Source organism: Medicago sativa, chromosome 6, assembly GCF_051527215.1.
Source record: "Medicago sativa cultivar Bolivia chromosome 6, Bolivia_mono, whole genome shotgun sequence".
NCBI classification, from domain to species: domain Eukaryota; kingdom Viridiplantae; phylum Streptophyta; class Magnoliopsida; order Fabales; family Fabaceae; genus Medicago; species Medicago sativa.
This window is the reverse complement of record NC_140754.1, coordinates 7,782,874-7,808,265: the sequence shown is the minus strand read 5'-3', so window position 1 is coordinate 7,808,265 and position 25,392 is coordinate 7,782,874. Positions and strand designations below refer to the sequence as shown.

The 25,392-nt window shown below is 33.6% G+C and overlaps 1 protein-coding gene across 2 annotated transcripts; it reads left to right on the top strand.

Moving 5' to 3' along the window:
* The first annotated feature begins 2,775 nt into the window (after positions 1-2,775).
* On the top strand, positions 2,776-6,100 carry LOC146912496 (inositol oxygenase 2-like). 2 transcript variants are annotated; one of them, XM_085720660.1, is made up of 11 exons: positions 2,776-3,019; positions 3,117-3,255; positions 3,373-3,454; positions 3,558-3,762; positions 4,708-4,767; positions 4,870-4,922; positions 5,020-5,142; positions 5,350-5,419; positions 5,504-5,582; positions 5,686-5,767; positions 5,863-6,100. In XM_085720660.1, the coding sequence occupies exons 1-11, from the start codon at positions 2,989-2,991 to the stop codon at positions 5,887-5,889; spliced, it is 951 nt and encodes a 316-aa protein (XP_085576786.1). In that variant the 5' UTR covers positions 2,776-2,988; the 3' UTR covers positions 5,890-6,100. The 2 variants fall into 2 exon arrangements, with proteins under 2 accessions (XP_085576786.1, XP_085576787.1); XM_085720661.1 differs by having other exon boundaries at positions 2,861-3,019; positions 4,888-4,922.
* The last annotated feature ends 19,292 nt before the right edge of the window (positions 6,101-25,392 follow it).

Below are 25,392 nucleotides of genomic sequence, written 5' to 3'. Positions count from 1 at the left end.
ATTAGTACTGTGTTGAATCTTGAATCATTAACTTCTTACAAGAGTCTTTTATGTATCTTTCTCACATTAGTACTGTCTTGAATCTTTAACTTCTTACAGTAATTCCTTTAATTGCTTAGCTCAACCAAGTGAGTTACTCGTCCCTCTGCCTGAAATAACTATATGTTTGAATGTAAAACTAGGGAAAATGTGATACGATGCAAGGGTCTCATAAGTATGAAGTAATTAAAGACTGCCACGGTAATATAAAAGAAGTTTTTGTTCCGGAATGCTATAATTATCATGTCAATCAAGACAAGTCATTTATCTTTTATGAGTATCTTAATCACATGAGTGCATTATACAAAACACATTCATTTTACAAAAATTCTTGACTTCTATGATTTCATAGCGTACTGAACTTATCGTTGCGCGGTAAATCTTCAAAAGATCAATTAACTAGCTATACTACAACGGTGATTGTTGTGAATTCGTTGAAAAATCACCCAATAAAATACTTGATGTGTGGATCAAGTAATAATCAAGCAACCAATACAAGTGGGTAACAATTATAATCACAAGGAAAAGTAGAAAACAGCGAGAGAAAAGAAGGAGAGAACACAAGAATTTGTTTACCCAATTTGGTCTAAAACTGACCTAGTTTGGGGGAGAGAGCAGCCCTCCGTTCCACTATAATGATGAGTAACTTTACAAAAGAGATATCAATGGGTTACAAGAATAAGTCTCCCGCCTAATATTGAGAGAACTATAAAATCAATTTTTCACAGATTTATGAAATGAAATTCTTATCTGAATAATCAAATTAGAATGATACATTGAACTTGGGAAATTGTCACCTTTGGGCAGACAAATTCTTTGGTTCAACATATATTCCAATAACTCCATCTCATATAAGTTAATCAATGAGCATGCATATTATCCATTGAGGAAATATATGAGACAAAACATGAATGCATCAAAATATATCAATTGACAAGATATAGCTCAAAATAAACAAGCTATCACAATTAGGCCAATATAATTGTACAATCACCTTTGGGTAGAATGCACAAACTAAGGCAAAGCCTAAGTCAAAACCTCAGATAAGTTAATCAATGAGCATGTATTGAATTCGGGAAATTGTCACCTTTGGGCAGGCAAGTTCTTTAGTTCAAAACATTCTCCATTAACTTTATACCAAATCAATTTTTAATTGTAAAATGCAATAACCACCTTTGGGCAGGAAACTACATGTTACAATTAAAAACATTCCTCAAGCTACAAAAAGAAATTTCATTAATCAATCAATAGAGGCGGTCCCACTTTGATGGTAATGGCCTATATCAACGCATGAAATTCATTTTGCATAAGAATCAATAACTCTTGTCAAAATACGACACAGAAAAATATGCATTATTTAAATACATCTAATCTGGTCAATATCGTTTCAATTTGCATTCATCATACATTTTGTTTCATACAACGCGGTAGAATAGTAATTTAAAGGCACATAAAAGAAAATCTAACATATAATTATGTGCTACCTTTTGGAAGAGTAACTATTACCGCTAAAGTCATAATCTCACTAACATGTAGTAATTATTTATTTATACAGCGGAAATAAACGAGACTTCAGTTTCAATACAATTGAGGGTAAAAGACAAAATAGTCACAAAAATATATTTAAGAAAAGATTAATATCCTCAATGTAAGTCTCCATAATAAACATAAGTGTATTCAACAAAGGATATTTGTTTCTCATTTAAAGATAGTTGACATGTAAGATTCTCCCACTTGATAGAGAATGACAGTTGGATTATCAATCCAAGACTTTTAAAATATTTCAACAAATATTCAACTATATTCTCTATCACACAATGGTCATGTCAATTAATATTACACCAATATGCCCATCCCCTAAATAATAATGGAACGCGTGTAATCAAATTCAATAAAAGAATTTAAATTAATTAAATCATGACTAACCTCGAAAAGTGTAATCAATTCTCCTTGTATGTAGAGTCATTATTAAGCTTCAATGACTCAAAGAAAGTTTGGCACAATTTGGCATATTGTCATCTCAATTGGTTCATAATTCAACAACAAACAATGAAGCAAAAGATAGTTTATAATAATAGATCAATACAATACAAGGATAATGATTTTCAATTGTCTTCAGTATTGCTCAAGAATGATCTTCACAATTACAACACTTTGATAGAATAATTCACTTTTATAAAAGAGATTTTCGCATATAATATTTTAGACTCACATCCTTGAAAATATATGAGTTCAAATTCTATAAGATTATCATATTTAATTGACACCAAATATTTACACATTTCACAAAACAAAGTTTATTCCCATAAATAAAAAATTATATGTTTGGAAATTAATCCCAATCAAATTACTTAAATTTCAAAACAAATCAATCCACCAAAATCAAATTAAATCATTTTGAATATACAAAGAAGGGTTAATTAAGTTTTTAGTCCCTATAAATATTCACAGTTTTGTTTTTAGTCCCTATAAAATAAAATCACACTTTTTAGTCCCTATAAAATTTTCCATCAGCATTTTTAGTCCCTATAAAATTTTTCCATCAGCATTTTGGTCCCTGTCAAAAATTTAACTAGTAGCTATAGTTTGTTTGGCTTGGTTGGAGCATTCTTCTAACTTATCAATGTTTGTGAACAATTTTTCATGAACCAGTATATTATTATCATCGACACACATAAGTAATTTTTTTTCATTTTATTGACATATTATAGCGTCACTTTGTCATGCATTTACAATATCTCTTACCCAAAAAGCCTTTAACGTTACTTTACATGAGCCATCTCATCATCACTCAATTTCTTCCTCTTTTATTTTCCTACATATTTTGATCAAACACATAGGACTATATATACCCCTTGTTTGTTATCAACACTCACTCATATTCCATACTCATTTCACTCATTTTATTCTCTCCTATATCTCATCTTTTGATTTTATTTTAAGGAGAAAATGAACATACTTGTTGAGCATGTGGAATTTGGTAATGATTCTTTTTTGTTTTTGTTTTTGTTTATTTTATTGCTTCTAGTATAGCATTGCAAAAAAGTCCCATCATATAACAAGCCACATTATTACAGGGTCCCAATCTGATGATAAAAATGTGCATTCTGAAGACATCAATAAACTTGTTCTTGATGGTGGATTTCCTCAACCAAAAAATGCTTCTCAGACTACATTCTTCCCCCCAGAAATCAATGCATTTGGCCATTCCTTCAGGTTGATTCCAATTCCATTTCATTGTTTTATTTATTTTTTTGGTCTATAACCGTAATTTTATTTTTTTGAAAATAAAAAAGAAATTAATAGACATGGGTGATTGGAATTATTTGGCAGGAATTATGATGAAGAAAGTGAAAGGCAAAAAGGGGTTGAGGAATTCTATAGGTTGCAACACATCAACCAAACATATGATTTTGTAAGCAAAGTTTATGATTATTTCCATCAAATTTGTGTCTATTTCACATGAAAGAAATGTAATTATGACCAAAATTCCAATTTGCAAATGTTAATTAATGCAGGTGAAGAAAATGAGGGAGGAATACAAGAAATTAGACAAAGCAGAAATGAGCATATGGGAATGTTGTGAATTGCTGAATGAGGTTGTGGATGAAAGTGATCCTGATTTGGATGAACCACAAATTCAACATTTGCTGCAATCTGCTGAAGCTATTAGAAAAGATTATCCTAATGAAGATTGGTTACATTTGACTGCTCTCATCCATGGTACATAATCACCTCTTCAATATTTATATTATATTTTAATTCAACATTCAATCATATCATGACCATAGTCACAGAATTCGCTACCCTTGCTAGCGAACCGCGAAATGGTTCGAGCGAACCGGTTCACGGTACTTTTGTGAACCGGGTTTGTCCAAATTCCTGTAAAATTCGCAGAAGTCAGCTTACCATAGAAATGGAAGAGTGAACCAAGAAAATATGCAATTTCCTCGTTTTCCACTTTCGATTTCAACATCAAGACATGAGAGAAAGATAGTGAAGATGCAATTTTATGTTGTATGAAAGATTCAGAGAGAAAGAAACAGGAGAGAGGAAGAAACGAATGCAATTTTAGGTTAAGTGAGAGACTTTAATTTTTCTTTTTGAAAGAAGAGACTTTTTTTTCTCGATGAAGGAGAGAATATTAAAAATATTAGGTAGCTGAAACAAACAATAATAAATTGTTTTGGGAAAGGCTTCTTTCAAAACAAAAACCGAAAAAGATGTTTTGGGAAAAGCTATTATTTTAACAAAATGATCATACTCGTAATTATGTAAGTCTCAGATTTTGATTACGATGATATTACTACTATTTTAAGTCATGTTTTAAATTAAATTAGTACGTATTGTTAATCCGCTACCTTTCGATGAAGTTTAGTAGTAAAAAACACTTTCTAAAAATTTATTGATAGCTTACACTATTACTTAATAACCGGTAGTATTAACACTACAAACCGACGCGTACCGAAGCTCTATACCCCTGTACGTACCAAATTCTTTTCATATGGCGTACCGCGAATCCGTACCCGCACCGCGTACCAAAGCGAATTACGAATTATGTGACTATGATCCTGACCAAAAGATCATTTACAATTTCAAGGCATAATAATCAACCATAATTTGACGTAGTCTAACATCCCTTTCTTTATTATTATTGTCTTGTTTCAGATCTTGGAAAAATTCTTCTGCTTCCTAAATTTGGTGAATTACCTCAATGGGCTGTTGTTGGTCAGAAACTATTCCTTACACTTATTTTCATATCATTACTAGTTATTTGTATTGAACATTGAATTCAACATTTGAACTGAATGGTTATTGACATATTTGCAGGAGACACATTTCCCTTAGGTTGTGCTTTTGATGAATCAAATGTACACCACAAGGTAATTATAAATATTTTGTAAAATTATGACAATGAATGAGACAATTGTTTAATCTTAAGTAATCATTCAATTTACCTAAATATTGTTCTTGCTGCAGTATTTCAAGGAGAACCCTGATATCAAATCCCCTGCTTATAACACTAAAAATGGGATCTACAATGAAGGCTGTGGACTAGACAATGTGATGATGTCATGGGGACATGATGATTATATGACTATGGCGAGTCCATAAATAATTCATCACGTGATAGTAGTATTAAATTTTCATTTTTTCACCGAATAGTTGGAATTGGTTCGATCTTGATCCAATAGTCTAAATTGTGACAAATTTGTGATGTCTTAGCTTCCGAGGAAATTCGAATAATTTTTTCTATGATTCTACAACCCTTTACTTATGATCTAATACACTGTGCATTCCAATGTGCAGGTTGCTAAGGAAAATGGCTCCACTTTGCCAAATGCTGGATTGTTCATTATCAGATACCATTCCTTTTACCGTAAGTATTTTCATTGTTATGTGAAAACCTACCTCATTCTCTGTACAGAAAATTTAATTACCGAAAACCTTGATGACCTTGCAGCTTTGCATAAGGAAGGTGCATACACTCACTTGATGAATGAAGAAGATTTTGAGAATTTGAAGTGGCTCCACATATTTAAGTATGTTTCTATTTTAGTTTCTAACATTTTTTTTTATTCATTTGCTCACATCTTTTGCTTCTCCTAATTACATAATAATTACTAATGATGTAATTTTATACAGCAAATATGATCTCTACACCAAAAGCAAAGTTCTAGTTGATGTCGAAGCAGTTAAACCATATTATCTATCACTTATTGAGAAGGTAACACCAATCTTTATGAATTGGTCATGTTTTCTTTTCCCTCTTATTGTTTTCCTCTGCATGACACTTATGTTCTTTTGATCTTTGTTTTGAAGTATTTCCCTGCAAAGCTTAGATGGTGATACTAGAGAGTAGAGATTAAGGATTGAGGGATCAAAGATCTGAAGGAAACAAACATATGCTGAATTATTCTGGGGGCGACTTACAAGATTATTATGAGATTAGAGTTAATTTATATGTACTCTCTTGTAGTTCTTTATGTTTGGTGTAATATATATGTACTCTCTTGCAGTCCGTATGCAGTCAAATAAATAAACTATTTACTGTTATCTATATGATTCTCTTGTACTTGTAGTACTTTATTATTGTAGTCATCAACAATAATTTATGGAGCTCGTACAAAAACGACAAGAATCTGATGCCTGTGCTTAAATTATTATAGCAGCTTGCAGAGATATAATTGCTATCGGGAAAACTACACCCTTCCGAAATCTTTCATCTGTCACCAGAAACGGTGAGAAACTTCACCGATATGGCTTTCTTTTTGGGAAGAATAACCTTAGATGTCACATGTTGAAATATGTGAACATTGAAGAATTAAAAGAAGATATCAATTTTCAATTTAGTGTGAGTTTTCAATTTTAGTGTCCATTTACGATTTTTCTTTTCAATTTACGATTGTAAATATGTGAACATCTCTACAAATCTTAGTTCCCCATCTCTACAAATTTTAGTTCCTTCATGTCATTTTACGATTGATTTGTAGGATGATTTCAATTTTCATTATGATTTGTATCAGTAAATAAACACTAGAATCAATCATCACTCTTTCTATAGCTTCTGCTTTCAGTGTCATCAATCTTGGTTTTATTCACCATCAAAAGCAAATATTGAAAGACATCCAATGTGAGTTAAAAAGCAGGGGTATTTTGGACAGTTCAATTGGGAGGGAGCGTTTTTTGTTGGGAGAAGAGCAGAATTCTACTAGTTAAGAGGCACTTTTAAAAAAATATTAGAGGCCCTTCTTTACTTGGATAAAAACAAAAAAAAATTGGATGCTTTAGTGGCTTGGGTCTTAGGCTGGCATTGACGACCGACACTATTAGGTTTGGTTCGTTGACATAAATGGCGGACGATCCGACAACTGAAACATGTGGCTCAATGGATCTTAATGAAGACTCCGATACCATATTAGAAATTGGGCCTAACTCAACGTAATCTATTTTGCGTTTGTTTACCTTAATAAAAGTCACTCTTTTTTAAATAAGGGTGCGTTTGGCCTGACTTTTTTAGGGTCTAAAAGTTATTTTAAAGCTAAATTTAAAAGAAAGAGCTTTAAAAATAAAGTAAAAGTTGTTCAGTAATAATTGTCTTGTTAGCTTAAAAATTCTTTTAAAAGTTCCAAATAGTTGTAAAATTGTAACACCCACACTAAACGTATCTAGAAATTCTCGATATAGTGCTATTTCGCTTGAAATATAATTTTTTATTAAACAAGTGGACAATTTCCGTCCCTTCTTGTTAAACCAAAAATAGGTCGAATAACAATGACCTCTTATTTGAGTTTTGATGATTGTAAGTTATGTAAGAATAAGTGATGCTCTAATATTTGCCTCACATTCATTATGTGAATCCCACGTTGCAAGAACCCGTATACCAATGTTAAAAAAAAATTCTTAAACCAAAATGTTAGAACAAGTATCGTTATTATCTAACAAGATGCGACCCTTGAGAGTATGTAAGACACCATGGAAGTTAAAGTTTGACGAAGTCAACAACAATGTTTGTTTAAAGCTCGTATGGAATGTACGGATTTTTTTTATGAATGTTCAAGTGCAAGTGGTCTAAGACGGAAGTTTCAAGAGCATGCGAAATAGAAGACTGGTTTATGGATGCCAGGTGTATCGACGAGTTTGATTCCGATTCTCTTGGACAAGTTATATGAGTTACCCATGAATCCGGGTGCAATGAGATTGTGATGAGATCGGGAGATTTCTTAAGACTCTGAAGAGAGATAAGAGATTCGTAGAATCATCAAGATAAGTAATGTAAGTAAGAGGCATGAGTCTCAAGTACAGTAAAGAAAATTTATGTTTGAACTATGCGTATGCATGATAAGATGCTTTAGATGCAATCAAGCACTGCAGGGCAAACCTGGAATCCAGTAGGACCCCAGTTAAAAGGCAAATCCTGAGTGTTCCAATTTATGATAAGTTGCTAATATGAATGATTTATGCTAAGCAGAAAAGATATGGAACCGAGATAACTAGTTCAACATGCCGTAAGGATAAGTTATGACTAAGATGTTTTAAGTTAAGCCTAGACTTGAGAGAATCAATTTCGACATTAAGAGGATTACTACAAGATGTTATGCTTTGAACTCGGTAAATGTTAAGTGATCTCTAAATTTCGAGGACGAAATTTTTTTTAAGGGGGGTAGAGTGTAACATCCCACTCTTCAGCCATAGAAATTTTACCTATCAAACGTATCAGAGGTTAGGTGATGAAGAATGATAAAAACGACGGAAGATATTAATATGTTTTTCAGACGATATCAGTTAAGTATGAGGTTATGTATCAGTGCCAGGCCAGACGCGATTAAGCCGCAAGGGCTATTTAAGGCTACAAGGGCCAATTTTCCTTCATTTTCCATTCTCTTTCTCTCTAGGTTTTTGAGAGAATGAATTCTCTCCTCCTTCTCTCTAGGATGGTGCCACCCTCCCCTCTCCAATCCATCCAAAGCTTTCCAAATACAAGAAATTGGTGATCAAGCATGAATCATGGAAGCTTCAAGGATAAGAAACAACAAAGAGAATGGATTGAACTTGGATTCTTGGAATAGGGTTTGGTCTTGGGAAAGCTAGGAACTTGAAGAAATTGCAAGATTATGTTAGGTGAGTTCTTAGATAGAACCATCCTTTGGGATTATGTGCTTAATTTGCAAGAAATCCATGAATTGTGTTAAGTTTAGGAAATTGTGACTTTTGAACCCTTGCCTTTGATCTTGCTTTGTTCATATTAAAATTGCCACGAAAGATGTTTTATAATGATATTTAAGTTGATGGATGTTCATAGTGCATTGCATGATCGATTTGGACGAGTTTTGGGTCAAAATTGCAAAATCTGCACCACAGACCCGAAGAAACTCGCTATCATGGTAATCTTATCATGTATGGCAAGGATGTCATATGAGAGTTTAAGCCGAGATAATCGGGTAGATGATGAATTAAGAAAAGGTATGAATGTAAAGCCTCGATATAGTTTGTCGAGAACTAGAATGTTAAGTATGAACCTTATGTAGGTTAAGACGCGAAGTATATTTTCTTCGCACATGACTAAGAATGATTATGCATGTAAGACAAGTCGTGGATTGATAAGTTATTCTCTCCACTAAGAATAAGCATGAACATGAATGAGCTTATGTATGATAGGACATGAATGATTATGAAGGTAGTTTACCGCTAATCAGATCGACCCCGGATCCGAGGTAAATGAGTAAGCATGTATAGGTTAGAAACCTTTCATGAAGGATTAAGACTATGACTTAATGAATGATGTAGGTGGCATGGGAACGGGATAAGCTCCGCAAGGGGGGCCCGCACTTCACTGAGGGAGTCTGATGAACCCTAGCTAGGTTTTCATCGGTATGTATGGGATTGTACTCGGGATTGAATTTTGAATTAAAATATAATATAAATATTGAAAAGGTGATTATGTACCATGGATGAGAGCAGTCAAATGTAACCAATCTTCATTAGGATAATCTTTTCTAATAGCTTCAGCAGATTGCAGCAAATGTTGAATTTGTGGTTCATCCAAATCAGGATCACTTTCATCCACAACCTCATTCAGCAATTCACAACATTCCCATATGCTCATTTCTGCTTTGTCTAATTTCTTGTATTCCTCCCTCATTTTCTTCACCTGCATTAATTAACATTTGCAAATTGGAATTTTGGTCATAATTACATTTCTTTCATGTGAAATAGACACAAATTTGATGGAAATAATCATAAACTTTGCTTACAAAATCATATGTTTGGTTGATGTGTTGCAACCTATAGAATTCCTCAATCCCTTTTTGCCTTTCACTTTCTTCATCATAATTCCTGCCAAATAATTCCAATCACCCATGTCTATTAATTTCTTTTTTATTTTCAAAAAAATAAAATTACGGTTATAGACAAAAAAATAAATAAAACAATGAAATGGAATTGAAATCAACTTGAAGGAATGGCCAAATGCATTGATTTCTGGGGGGAAGAATGTGAAGGTGAGAAAAACATAAGAAGGGGGGTTGAATTGTGTTTTGAAATATTCTTCGTTTCTCCTAAAATGAACACACTGGTCAGAAGCTAAGTGAAACAGCTTCTGAAGTGATAATCACAGTCTGAATGCAGCGGATAAAAAACAGAGAGAGAAGAAGAAAGACACAAAGCAATTATACTGGTTCCTTCCACAATCCGGAAGTAGTCCAGTCCCCCTTGCACTTCCAAGGAGATTTCACTAGAATGTAATATCTGATTACAATTGCTCAAGCACACAGCAAGAGACTTCCTTTGCTCAAGCACACTTTGCAAGAGTGTTCCTATGCTCAAGAACACAATCAAGAGACTTCTATGCTCAAGCACAACTGCAAGAGACTTCTAAACAAACAAAATTACACAGAAAATTGTTTGAGGTTGAACACTTGATATACAATCAGAGGTGCTCACAATATAAATCAGATACAGACTCTAAGACTTAAGAATTTCTAAGATGAGACTTGAGAAACAGAAATTCTAAGTGAATGCAGAACAATTTCAGCAGAGGTTTGGCACTTGTAAAAATATTGAGAGTCTTTCGTTCAGCATTGCCAAATCTCTAAGTCTTCACTCCTTTATATAGAGGTGTGAAAGAGACGTTGTGAAATTGCCAGCACATCAATAGAGTCGTTGTTGAAGCTTGATCTTTCATTGATGATCTTTTGTCTGATTTGGTTGTTGTTCTATGAAGAACCAATTTCAAATCCATTCCAGTTGAGAGAGAACAATTCTGCAGGCTTGGTTGTACATTTAGACCTGTTATTTTGTCTTGTAGCAGAGACACAAAACAGAGTAGTGGAGAAGGTGGTTGTACAGTTCGTACAAAGTACAATGTCAACGCTTTTGTTCCTTTTGCAAGCAAATGCCTTCAAACACTGTTGAAATGACCGTTGCAAAATTCCACTAGTCTTCTGCTGTCTTTTAGATGAATTTCGATCCATGAAACAACTCTTGAATCCTTGAAAATTGCAAATCCAATTGATCTTCAGCTTCTGGTGAAACAACTTCTGATAAGGCAGCTTCTGACGAGGCAGCTTCTGATGACGTGCACTTCAGGACCTCTAGTCTTCAGGAGCATTCGTCTTCAGGAGCACTTCAGGAGCACTCGTCTTCAGGAGCACTTTGCCTTCAGGAGCACTCTGGTCTTGAGGAGCGCTTTGCCTTCAGGAGCTTCTAAGCTTCAAATTTCTTGTTGATTCCTTTGCTCTTTATTTGCTCATTCAGAACCTTTGTATAATTTAAATTTTTGTCTATGGTCCCATACACTTGAACAAATATTAGCAATTCCAATTGTCAACTTTTTAATACCTTGTTATCATCAAAACTCTAAAGGTTCATTGTTAAACATATTTTGTTCCAACAGAATGTATTCTGAGAAGCATTTTTTGGTTGAGGAAATCCACCATCAAGAACAAGTTTATTGATGTCTTCAGAATGCACATTTTTATCATCAAATTGGGACCCTGTAATAATGTGGCTTGTTATATGATGGGACTTTTTTGCAATGCTATACTAGAAGCAATAAAATAAACAAAAACAAAAACAAAAAAGAATCATTACCAAATTCCACATGCTCAACAAGTATGTTCATTTTCTCCTTAAAATAAAATCAAAAGATGAGATATAGGAGAGAATAAAATGAGTGCAATGAGTATGGAATATGAGTGAGTGTTGATAACAAACAAGGGGTATATATAGTCCTATGTGTTTGATCAGAATATGTAGGAAAATAAAAGAGGAAGAAATTGAGTGATGATGAGATGGCTCATGTAAAGTAACGTTAAAGGCTTTTTGGGTAAGAGATATTGTAAATGCATGACAAAGTGACGCTATAATATGTCAATAAAATGAAAAAAAAATTACTTATGTGTGTCGATGATAATAATATACTGGTTCATGAAAAATTGTTCACAAACATTGATAAGTTAGAAGAATGCTCCAACCAAGCCAAACAAACTATAGCAACTAGTTAAATTTTTGACAGGGACCAAAATGCTGATGGAAAAATTTTATAGGGACTAAAAATGCTGATGGAAAATTTTATAGGGACTAAAAAGTGTGATTTTATTTTATAGGGACTAAAAACAAAACTGTGAATATTTATAGGGACTAAAATTTTGGTGGATTGATTTGTTTTGAAATTTAAGTAATTTGATTGGGATTAATTTCCAAACATATAATTTTTTATTTATGGGAATAAATTTTGTTTTGTGAAATGTGTAAATATTTGGTGTCAATTAAATATGAGAATCTTATAGAATTTGAACTCATATATTTTCAAGGATGTGAGTCTAAAATATTATATGCGAAAATCTCTTTTATAAAAGTGAATTATTCTATCAAAGTGTTGTAATTGTGAGATTACTTTAAACTCAATTTTGTCAATAACACCAAATATTTTTGTATATGAATTTATAGTTAATGTAGAAATTCTATATTGCCTTGTTCTTATTTGTATGCTCTTGTGGAATATCATAATAGATCATTCTTGAGCAATACTGAAGGCAATTGAAAATCATTATCCTTGTATTGTATTGATCTATTATTATAAACTATCTTTTGCTTCATTGGTTGTTGTTGAATTATGAACCAATTGAGATGACAATATGCCAAATTGTGTGAAACTTTCTTTGAGTCATTGAAGCTTAATAATGACTCTACATACAAGGAGAATTGATTACACTTTTCGAGGTTAGTCATGATTTAATTAATTTAAATTCTTTTATTGAATTTGATTACACGCGTTCCATTATTATTTAGGGGACGGGCATATTGGTGTAATATTAATTGACATGACCATTGTGTGATAGAGAATATAGTTGAATATTTGTTGAAATATTTTAAAAGTCTTGGATTGATAATCCAACTGTCATTCTCTATCAAGTGGGAGAATCTTACATGTCAACTATCTATAAATGAGAAATAAATATCCTTTGTTGAATACACTTATGTTTATTATGGAGACTTACATTGAGGATATTAGTCTTTTCTTAAATATATTTTTGTGACTATTTTGTCTTTTACCCTCAATTGTATTGAAACTGAAGTCTCGTTTATTTCCGCTGCATAAATAAATAATTACTACATGTTAGTGAGATTATGACTTTAGCGGTAATAGTTACTCTTCCAAAAGGTAGCACATAATTATATGTTAGATTTTCTTTTATGTGCTTTTAAATTACTATTCTACCGCGTTGTATGAAACAAAATGTATGATGAATGCAAATTGAAACGATATTGACCAGATTAGATGTATTTAAATAATGCATATTTTTCTGTGTCGTATTTTGACAAGAGTTATTGATTCTTATGCAAAATGAATTTCATGCGTTGATATAGGCCATTACCATCAAAGTGGGACCGCCTCTATTGATTGATTGATGAAATTTCTTTTTGTAGCTTGAGGAATGTTTTTAATTGTAACATGTAGTTTCCTGCCCAAAGGTGGTTATTGCTTTTTACAATTAAAAATTGATTTGGGATAAAGTTAATGGAGAATGTTTTGAACTAAGGAACTTGCCTGCCCAAAGGTGACAATTTCCCGAATTCAATACATGCTCATTGATTAACTTATCTGAGGTTTTGACTTAGGCTTTGCCTTAGTTTGTGCATTCTACCCAAAGGTGATTGTACAATTATATTGGCCTAATTGTGATAGCTTGTTTATTTTGAGCTATATCTTGTCAATTGATATATTTTGATGCATTCATGTTTTGTCTCATATATTTCCTCAATGGATAATATGCATGCTCATTGATTAACTTATATGAGATGGAGTTATTGGAATATATGTTGAACCAAAGAATTTGTCTGTCCATAGGTGACAATTTCCCAAGTTCAATGTATCATTCTAATTTGATTATTCAGATAAGAATTTCATTTCATAAATCTGTGAAAAATTGATTTTATAGTTCTCTCAATATTAGGCGGGAGACTTATTCTTGTAACCCATTGATATCTCTTTTGTAAAGTTACTCATCATTATAGTGGAACGGAGGGCTGCTCTCTCCCCCAAACTAGGTCAGTTTTAGACCAAATTGGGTAAACAAATTCTTGTGTTCTCTCCTTCTTTTCTCTCGTTGTTTTCTACTTTTCCTTGTGATTATAATTGTTACCCACTTGTATTGGTTGCTTGATTATTACTTGATCCACACATCAAGTATTTTATTGGGTGATTTTTCAACGAATTCACAACAATCACCGTTGTAGTATAGCTAGTTAATTGATCTTTTGAAGATTTACCGCGCAACGATAAGTTCATTAGGCTATGAAATCATAGAATTCAAGAATTTATGTAAAATGAATGTGTTTTGTATAATGCACTCATGTGATTAAGATACTCATAAAAGATAAATGCCACGTTTTCAGTTAGTGTGTCATCTATTTTAGAGATTTCATATGTCCAATTGCTTCTTTGCTCACTCCATATTTTTTTTTTAACCATTATCTTCTGCGCGGTAAAATCTTTGAGTTGAATAGGACTATAATGAGTGGCAAAACTCTCCTTCATAACATTCAACACTATTACATTTCTAGAGCTAAATTCTAACCTACGACCTTCTAACCTACGACCTCTAGTGAATAGAATAACATGCACAACTACAAAGACTTAATCTTTTGAATCACGTAGTACCGCAAAGGGTACCAAAACTATATGTTCTTTGAATATAACCTTACTATCATAGAGACAAATGTGTTGGATATTTTAGTTTATAATTTATTTTAAAGTTATTTATTATTTATTTAAAATGTAATTACTATATTTAATTAAGGTTTTGACTTGGTAATGATATTTTAAGGTTACTTGATGGTGCCTGCACGTTTTTCTTTTATGCCTATACTAACGTTACATTACCAAGTCAATACTATTTTATAGCTTTTATGGTTTTGCTTTGAGGAAAAGTTGGAACGGTTATTCTCACATTTATTTGATATTGGGTTATATATATGGATAATAAATTGGCTAAGAGAGATACGAAAATGTAATAGCACTCAGCAACATAGTTTTGGCTACTTGTTTTTTCTAATAACAAAGTCACACATCACAAGTTATTATAAGTTCCCATGAGCATCCAAAAGAGTTCCTGAGACCTTGCTAATTCACGTGCGGTGCTAGCAAGATGTGACTGTTGTATCCTGGGGAGTATTAACTATGAGACCTATCGCATCGGGTAACCTATCCGGGGTGGCGAAATACTCTTAAGCCCAGTGCTTCGTGCACGCCTCAGTCAATAATAGATAAGTTTACTTATTCTCTATTCTATTGTATTTAGTGTTCTATTATTTTGATGTTAATATTTCTTGTTGTTTATTACCTTATAATAATTCTATGTCTAATTTTTCCAACAATCTTAAGAGTATTTTGATATAGAATTATTAATTTTGTTTTGAATTTGTCAATTGAATTATTTTTTTTGAAAATGAATTTATGAGAAATGAAAGTGCCCTTACGTAATTGAAGTATTTTGTTCTTCTTCATATAATTGATCTAAGGCTAGTAATTGTTGTATACATATGCTTGATGTTCCTGTAATTGTTTGTTGAGTATTTCTCCTGTGCCGTAATATAGCATGCAAAACTAAAGCCTACTTTAATAAGATGATGTTAAATTTATATACATCTGTTTATATTGTTGTGAATGGGAGTAGTGGCTGTGGCATGTCTTTATTTTGAAATACCAATATTCTCTTAACATAAGTTTTATTATTACGATTTTGATCATTATCAATAGAAATCTGATGTGCTCAATTATGGTATGAAATAATCGTTCTATTAGTCTATTCGGTTGAAGTTCACGGAGCGCATTCTTCCGCTTGGTTGCCAAAAAAAAAAAAAAAACTAGAAGAGTATGGTGTGATCGACTTCATTGTAAGTTTTAAACTATTATTCCCTTGAAATCACCCACAAGGGATCAGGTACGCACTCTAAATTTTAAACCTCACAAATGTTGTTTTTGTTTGTTGAAATTGCGAGAGTATTTTATTGAAAAGGTTGGGAAAAAAAAATAGTTCTTCTGTGATTTTCCTAAAATTGAGCTCTTGTAACTTTCTTTTATGTCTCTACATTAGCTATTGAGTTCTATTTTGATAATGATTAATGATTTTATTGTTGAAATCTTCGAATGCTTTTTTAGCTTACATGCTAATTCTTGAATGCGTGAAAATGATCATGAATTTTGTTTTTCTTCAATTGAATGTTACTAAGTAGATGGTGTATGTGATTAGAACTCGGATTTAAAGATGATTGTTAAAACTAAAGGTTTTTAATAGTGGTGAACTTGGTGTAGAAGGAAATGGAAAATGATTCTCTGCCAATTATATTAGATAGATGTCGTCATGTAGGTTCTATCAATTTCATCCTACTTCTCATTATTATATATGATTTACTTGTGTCAATTATAAATGATTCATAGTCATGATAAAAATTTTCAAGTTTATTTGGTTCAAGTTTAAGCTGTTGTAAATTGATGTGTACAAGTGCCTAATTTTGGTGTAATTCTAATGCTAGGTTTACTTATACATATGACTATGTTATATGCTTCATTTTGACAGTTATTTACTCTATGAGATTCGGATATTTTTGAGCTTTGTTTGAGTCAACATTTGTATAAACTTGTTTTGTTTATTATGTGAGCATCACATAAAAATTTCATGAGAGTTACTTGGAATTGTTTTTATCTCTTTAATTTAAATTTTGATAGAGATACTTAGTTGTCCATTTTTTATATTATGCTCTAATTGTCATTTTAAGGGATGCAGTAAGATTGTTGCCATTGAAGCATGAAAATACATACATGACAAATAAAGATAAATTCATTAAGATACATGTATGATATTCATGAGTGAAATAAGTGCAATTGAGATGTTGTCACTTAGAAATAATATAAGTAGACCTGAATATATTATTGTGGCACTTGATGAACTCATGAGATATATATTGACATACACCTTAAAATATTGGTGACATATTGTGGATTATCCATTGTATTAAAATAATACAATGATGTTTGATTTACCTATGTGTGGATTTATTTTCCCCAATGTGGGGGTGTCCGTCACTTGAAAAATAATTCAAGCAGACCTGAATAAAAATTCACACATAGATCAATATTAACCCAATGTGGGGGCGTAGTCGCTTGAAAGTATTTTCAAGTAGACCTGTATAATAAATCTAAATGTAGATTTAATTTCCTCCGATGTGGGGGTGTTGTGGCTTAGAATTTATTTAAGCAAACCTATGATAATATATCATGGATGATTATTTGATAATATATATGAGATACTGACTGAGAGACGTCTTCGTCAATGTATTATTTGTGATTTGTTAATACAGCTGCTGTTTAGTGAAAATTATTTATACATCGAAGGGGGATGGATTATGTCCAATACAAAAATTGAGAGTGATGGTAACCCAACATAGATTGTGAAAATTCGCAAGGCTGTGTTCATATGGGTAAAAACAAGTCGCTTGTCAATTTGTTGAGACACTATCCATTTTAATTTTGAGAATTCATCCCTATGGTGTAGGATAGTGTATACTACAGCGTTGAAGGTTGAGTTTATAAACTCTTAATAAATCTATAGCTCATATATTTGAGTGGTGTGCTTGACTGTGGTGTACACTTGATAGATTTACCTATGTGAGTGTTGGAGGTGGGGCCGCCTCTATGAAAGCTTAGGCAGACTTTCTAGAGCCACTCATGAAATCCAGGCATAGGTGCAAGGCCAAAATGCACCACACCGCGTTGAACAAACTTTGGACGAGAGATCAATGTGAGTGATGATGTCACTGATTCACATACGGAATGAGGTTCATAGAGGTTATAATCTCACCGACATTCTAGTGGGTCAAATTTCATTTGCTCTATGTGCTAGTTCATAGTCCAAAAGACACTAGTGCTTATGCATTGATTTTTCACGCTCTTGGGAACACCTAAAACTTTAAAATAAATTGTGGGGGATTGTTGGATATTTTAGTTTATAATTTATTTTAAAGTTATTTATTATTTATTTAAAATGTAATTACTATATTTAATTAAGGTTTTGACTTGGTAATGATATTTTAAGGTTACTTGATGGTGCCTGCACGTTTTTCTTTTATGCCTATACTAACGTTACATTACCAAGTCAATACTATTTTATAGCTTTTATGGTTTTGCTTTGAGGAAAAGTTGGAACGGTTATTCTCACATTTATTTGATATTGGGTTATATATATGGATAATAAATTGGCTAAGAGAGATACGAAAATGTAATAGCACTCAGCAACATAGTTTTGGCTACTTGTTTTTTCTAATAACAAAGTCACACATCACAAGTTATTATAAGTTCCCATGAGCATCCAAAAGAGTTCCTGAGACCTTGCTAATTCACGTGCGGTGCTAGCAAGATGTGACTGTTGTATCCTGGGGAGTATTAACTATGAGACCTATCGCATCGGGTAACCTATCCGGGGTGGCGAAATACTCTTAAGCCCAGTGCTTCGTGCACGCCTCAGTCAATAATAGATAAGTTTACTTATTCTCTATTCTATTGTATTTAGTGTTCTATTATTTTGATGTTAATATTTCTTGTTGTTTATTACCTTATAATAATTCTATGTCTAATTTTTCCAACAAAATGTCATGTTTTCAGTTTGTGTGTCAACTATTAGAGATTTCACACGTTCATTTGCTTCTTTGCTCACTGCATTTGTTTTTTGTGTGACTCGATATCCTCTGAATATAACGTTACTTACGGGTTAACCATTATCACAATCTATGAAAAGTTGTAATTTTGTCACTCAAAATCTTACATGATTGCAGTGGACCCAAATTGATAACTCGAAGTAGAAATAATGGAGTACAATAATTTGCAGTAGACCCAAATTGATAACTCGAAGTAGAAAGAATGGAGGACAATAATTTGCAGTGGACCCAAATTGATAACTCGAAGTAGAAAGAATGGAGTACAATAATAAGAAAGACAAAATTCTTTGCACCAACAAACATAGTATTCTTCGACTTTTTTTGAAAACACCTTACCTTTGTGATTGATATCAATCTTTTTGCATGCGTTGCTTTCTTTTATTTTTTTTAACAAATTTTTATTTCTTAATAAAAAAATTGTTTCCATTTATTCTCATAAACAATTATAACAGTGAGGTTAAAAGATAGTTATGTATCAATTTATTTTCATCTTCATGGGAACTTTATTTCTATCATTTTATTTCCGAGAATCTACAATACTAACTTGAAACAAACGCACAGCTGAAATTGATGGAAGTGGACAGTTGGATCACAAGTTTCTCTATGATCAGAATCAAGGTGTAGAAACTCAGGAAGATACAAGAAAATGTTTGTATATTCATTGTGTGTTTCAAGTACAAGGAAATTGTCCTATTTATATTATAGGAATGGAGACAAAGAAACACAAGGAATAATTACACATAAAGACTAATTACTCCTAACATAATTACAATATAATTACAATAAATATAGAATTATTATATATCTTAACATCCCCCCTCAAACTCAAGTGGGCGGAGCTTCAACCAACTTGAGTTTGAAAACTAAAGTGCGGAAACGTCCTGGAGAATGAGATTTTGTGAACAAATCAGCCGGTTGATCAAGAGTGCCAATGGAGATAAGATGAAGTTCACCACGGAGAAGATGCTGACGAATGAAGTGACAATCAATTTCAATATGTTTGGTTCGCTCGTGGAAAACGTCATTGTGGGCAATTTGAATCGCACTTCGATTGTCACAATATAGATCAGTCGGTGAAGATTGTGATGTCTCTAAATCAGCAAGAAGCCAACGAAGCCACAATATCTCAGAAGTAGTATCAGCAAGAGCACGATATTCAGCTTCAGTGCTAGAGCGAGCCACCAATGTTTGTTTCTTGCTACGCCAAGATATAAGAGAATCTCCAAGAAAAATACAAAAACCAGTGGTGGAACGACGATCACTAGGATCACCGGCCCAATCAGCATCAGAGTAGGCTCTAAGAATTAATGGGGATGTAGTTGAGTAATGAAGACCATAAAATAAAGTACCCTTGATATATCGAATAATCCGAAGGACGGCTGCATAATGTGTGGTGCGTGGAGAAGTCATGAATTGACTAACAAGATGAACAGCATATGAAATATCCGGACGAGTAATAGTGAGGTATATTAGACTACCTACAAGTTGCCGATAAAGAGTAGCATCATTAAGTAAATTACCATCTTGAGGAGTAAATCGAACATTTGGTTCTAGAGGAGTATGTTCGATTTTACAGTCAGTGAGACCTGCTCGGGAGACAAGATCAGAAGCATACTTAGCCTGCGAGAGAAACAAACCATCACTCGAAGATAATACTTCAAGCCCCAAAAAGTAACTTAATGGCCCAAGATCCTTCATCTCAAAATGTTGACATAAGAATTGCTTGAGTTCTTCAATTCCAATGGAGTCATCACCAGTGATAATCATGTCATCGACATAAAGAAGTAAGACAACGGTGCCATTTTCAGTTTTTCGAGTAAAAAGAGCAGAGTCATGAGCACTGGAAGAGAAATTCAGCTGATTGATAGTCTTGTGAAATTTAGCAAACCAAGCTCTAGGGGCCTGTTTGAGACCATAAAGAGCCTTGCGAAGTCGACATACCTTGTTTTCCTGACATGTATATCCTGGAGGAGGACGCATGTAAACCTCTTCTTCTAACTCGCCATTGAGAAAGGCATTTTTAACATCCATTTGAGTGAGTTTCCATTTGCGAGTGGCAGCAATTGCAAGAAGAGTTCGAACAGAGTTGATGCGGGCAACAGGGGCCAATGTTTCTTCATAATCAATTCCATACTCCAGAGTGAACCCTTTTGCTACAAGACGAGCTTTGTAACGCTCGATTGATCCATCAGAAAGAGTCTTTATTTTGTACACCCATTTGCATCCTACAAGAGTCTTATCAGAAGGAGGATCAACAAGGTCCCATGTGTGGGTTTTCTCCAATGCCAATAATTCTTCCTGCATAGCTTGCTGCCAACGAGGATCTGTGGAGGCTTCCTTATAGGATTCTGGTTCATGATGATGAAGCATAGTGGAATAACAATGGTAATCACGAAGATAAGGAGAGGTGGATTGCTTACCCTCGGAGGAAGCTCAACGGTGGGAGGTGCAGGATCAACGGTCGGAACAACGTCATCAGAAGTGGATTGAACATCAGAAGGGGTTGGAAGCTCACCAGAAGAACATGCATATGTCTCAGAACCTGCATGTGTGTCACTAGGAAAAAGATCAACATCAGGGTTAGTAAAGAGAGGAGTGGAAGTAGACGGGATCGACTTAAACTTTGATAAGGAAGAGAACATTATATGTTCCCAAAAGACAACATGACGAGAGATGCGAATACGTTGGGATATTGGGTCCCAACATCGATAACCTTTGTGTTCAGTGCCATAACCAAGAAAACAACACAGCCGAGCACGCGGTTCAAGTTTAGTATACTCATGAGACTGAAGGAGGACAAAACAAGCACAACCAAACACCTTAAGTGATTTATAATCTGGTGTAGTGGAATAAAGACGCTCAAAAGGAGAGACATTACCAATGACAGAGGAAGGAAGACGATTGATTATATGGACAGCAGTAAGAGCAGCTTCACCCCAAGCACGTTCAGGACAAGAGGCTGAGATAAGCATGGCACGGACTGAGTCAAGAATGTGACGATGCTTTCTCTCAGCGCGACCATTTTGTTGAGATGTGTATGGACAAGAAAATTCAGACAATGTACCCTGCTCACTAAGAAAAGACAACAGTTTAGAATCACGATATTCCATGGCATTATCTCGTCGGAAAACTTTAATGACTTTAGAAAATTGTGTTCGAATCATTTTGGCAAAATTAATGTAAGTTTGAGGAAGCTCATGCCTATTTTTCATCATATATATCCATGTAAAACGAGAATAATCATCAATAAATAGAACAAAATACCGAGAACCTCCCATGGTAGGTGTGGGAGCAGGGCCCCAAATATCAGAATGCACTAGATCAAATGGTGAAGCTGAAATGGAAGTACTTTTATTGAAAGATAAGGCTGGTTGTTTAGCAGTTTGACAAGCAGTACAATCAAAAGACTCATTAGTGACAGATCCTAAATAACCTTGAGACACTAGAGGACGCAATTTACCGATAGAACTATGTTATACCCTAATTTTGGACCTAAAAATACCAGTCAATTTTTCTTTTCTTGCATTATAAGTCATTTGAACTGTCTCTGATCAATTACATCTCTCTCTGCATTTTATTTCAATGTTATTTTCAAAATTCACATGCAAGGGTATTTTAGTCATTTCCTGTGTCAAATTTCTCTCAGTCTTTCAAAATTTTGTTTGAGTCCTTTCAAGTAGTGTGAATAAGCCTCTGTTTCATTCTATGTCAAAATCCATTTCAAAAAACTGCATTTGAAGTCATTTTGGGTCAGCTTTGCCCCTAGGGGCATTTTAGTCTTTTCACGTGTTAAAACCCTGTTTAAATCCTAAAAATTTGTTCCTGAGTCTTTTAATTTTGCTTTTATGAGTCTTTGATTTAATTTCTGTTAAAAAATCTATTTCTCAATTGCATCTGAGTCATTTTCAGACCCAGGGGCATTTTGGTCATTTCACACGAAATTTCGGCAGAGAGGTACTTTAAAGTACCTCATTTAGGTCATTGGTTCGTTTTAGTCCGTTCTGTGTTTTTTTATTCGTTTCACTTTACGTTTAGTCAAAATTACCATTTTTTATTCCAATTTTATTTTAGTTTTTTTTTAAGTCCTAAAGTTTCTAATTTTGCATTTTAGTCCTTAAAGTCATGTTTTTTACGTTTCAGTCCTTTTTAATTTTGCAGTCCAGTCCATTTTTGTTTGGTAATTGCAGGGAAGTCCCCAGGTCCAATTTCAGTCCTTTGGGTCCGAATTTTAATCCAAGTCCAGGTGGCACCATTTCATTGGTGCAGAGCTACACATGGCAGCCTATAAAAGACTCCAATCATTGCCATTCCATGGAGATGCTAACAACTCAGCAAAAAAATCACCAACACATCACAATTTCTCTCTCCACCCAAAATGAATCAAAACCGTAACAAACTCTGAAAATCTCAAGAACAATGATGAACAAGTTCATCATCTCAAAGCCCTAACTGTCCGGAATCTCAGAAATTCATATCAAACCAGTACCAATCCAACACCAAATCATCAATTCACATCAAATTCCAGGTCAATATTTCACAAATTCACGCTAATTTTCCTCAGATTTCGCAAGAATACGAATTCAACACACAACAGAATCCAACAATTTCAACAAATTTGAAGCAAGATTCTCAGAGATTTCTTACGAAGTCATCATCATCGAATCCATTAGCTCTGCAATTCCAGCGCAATTTCGCCATTGGATTGACGAATTGCACGATCACAGAGAAGTTTGAGGATGAAGAAGAAGGAACAAAGAAGATTCGAATCAGAGAGAGGGAAGAGGAAGTTCATTGATTCAGTTCAACAAATCATTCACCAGAAGCTCAAAGGAAATATTCACGAAGATCATCGTCACACCATCGCTTGAATCTCCAGGTAAACTCTCAAAAAACTTTCTCGTTTAGGTTTCAAATCATCATTGAAAGTTTATAAGCATGAATAAACGGTGAATCAAAGCAGAATTTCCAAAAAAGATTCGAAAAGATTTGAAACCGAAACCCTAGAAATGCAGTCTGTGAAAATCCGCCGTTTATTTCGCAAATTCAAGTGCATAATCATAATCAGTGAGGAAAATAGTGTAGATTAGGGTTTCAATTCAAGGTGTTTCGAAAATCTTTGAAAATCTGAAGAACCATAGGATTCGAATCTAGATCTACTCCGATCTAAGCCTTCTTTGCGAAAAATAGTTTCAAAACCGTAAAGAGGAAGAGAAGACGAGTTCAAGGATGTAAAAATCTTTGAAAAACTCCACCGGTACGGCGGCGCCACCGTCGGACCACCGTACCGGCATGTTTGAACTCGCCGGAAGAAGATCGGAGAAGAAGACTCGTTGTTGCAGAGCTTCTCTCTCTAACTCATGTTAGAGAGAGAAGTATATGTGTATTATGTCTCTCTCTCTCTCTGCAAACTGCTTATATATCGTGCCTTTGATCCCACGCGCGCGCGTGTTGTGTTCGTTCTGTGTTCTTTCATGTTTAGGCCGTTAGATCTGTCTTGTTGTGAGTTTGTATGGTCCTGATGTGTGTTTGATTTGATCCACTTTGCTTGGTGCGTCTTCAGCCCTTGGATCTTGGTCAAAATTGGACCTGGATCAATCTGAAGGCTGTAAAGCCAATGGATGATCCAGGATCCATCAAAGACCATGGGCCTGGGTCTCTGTTGCTGAATTTCGTTTTTCTTCCCTTTTTCTTGCTATTTGCACCATGTTGCATGTCTTTTATACCTTCTGCATGTTAAAATTCCTCTAAGAAACTCCAAATAAATTTCCATAGGCTTTTGATGATATTCTTGGTGTTTTCATGACATTTTTACATAATAAAATTGACAAAAAAAATATGCATAACATTTTTTTATTTTTACTAAGAATTAGCAATTTTCTTGTAATTTTTAGCTTAAAAAACCCTTGAAAATTCCCAAAAAAAATTCATATAGGTTTCTTGATAGTTTTTGTAGCATTTTGTGATGATCTTTACATAATAAAAATTGGTAAAAATAATGTGGCTAGTTTTTTCTACTATTGTTGTGATATTTTGTACTAAAAGTGAATGAAAATTTGCTTGGTTTTAATCCAAATTGCTTGATGAATATTGGTGACCTATACCACTTGATTTCATAGGGTTTAGCTACTGTTTGTGTTTAATTTTGTTGCATAATTGTGAATTTTGGTAGGCTACTTAGCTTACAAGCCATTGAATAGTTAAATAATGTAAATATGCTCAAAATTTGTTTTAAAATGCCAAGTAAATCATGTTGCCTTAATTCCCATTCTAAGACTTGTTTCTAAACCTTTAAAAATGCATTGGAATGTGAGAATTATAGGTCATATGGTTCTTGCATTCTATGAATAAATTTTAGCCATATTTGCACTCATTTTGCCCTTATTTTCTATCCTTTATATTCTAGCATTTCTCTTACTTCATTTCCTTTTGATATTGTCATGTCCTACTAACCCCTTTCATTTCATGTTCCATCATTTCATAAGCATCTTCATTCCATCCCATATTCATCTCTATTTCTTCTTGCAATTTAATTTGTACCAAAGTTAGAATGTAAACACTTAGGAAATTTTGTAATATTCTTCTTATGCTTTTAATTTCTTGGCAAAGAGGCCATAGAATGTATCTAGGGTATGATGT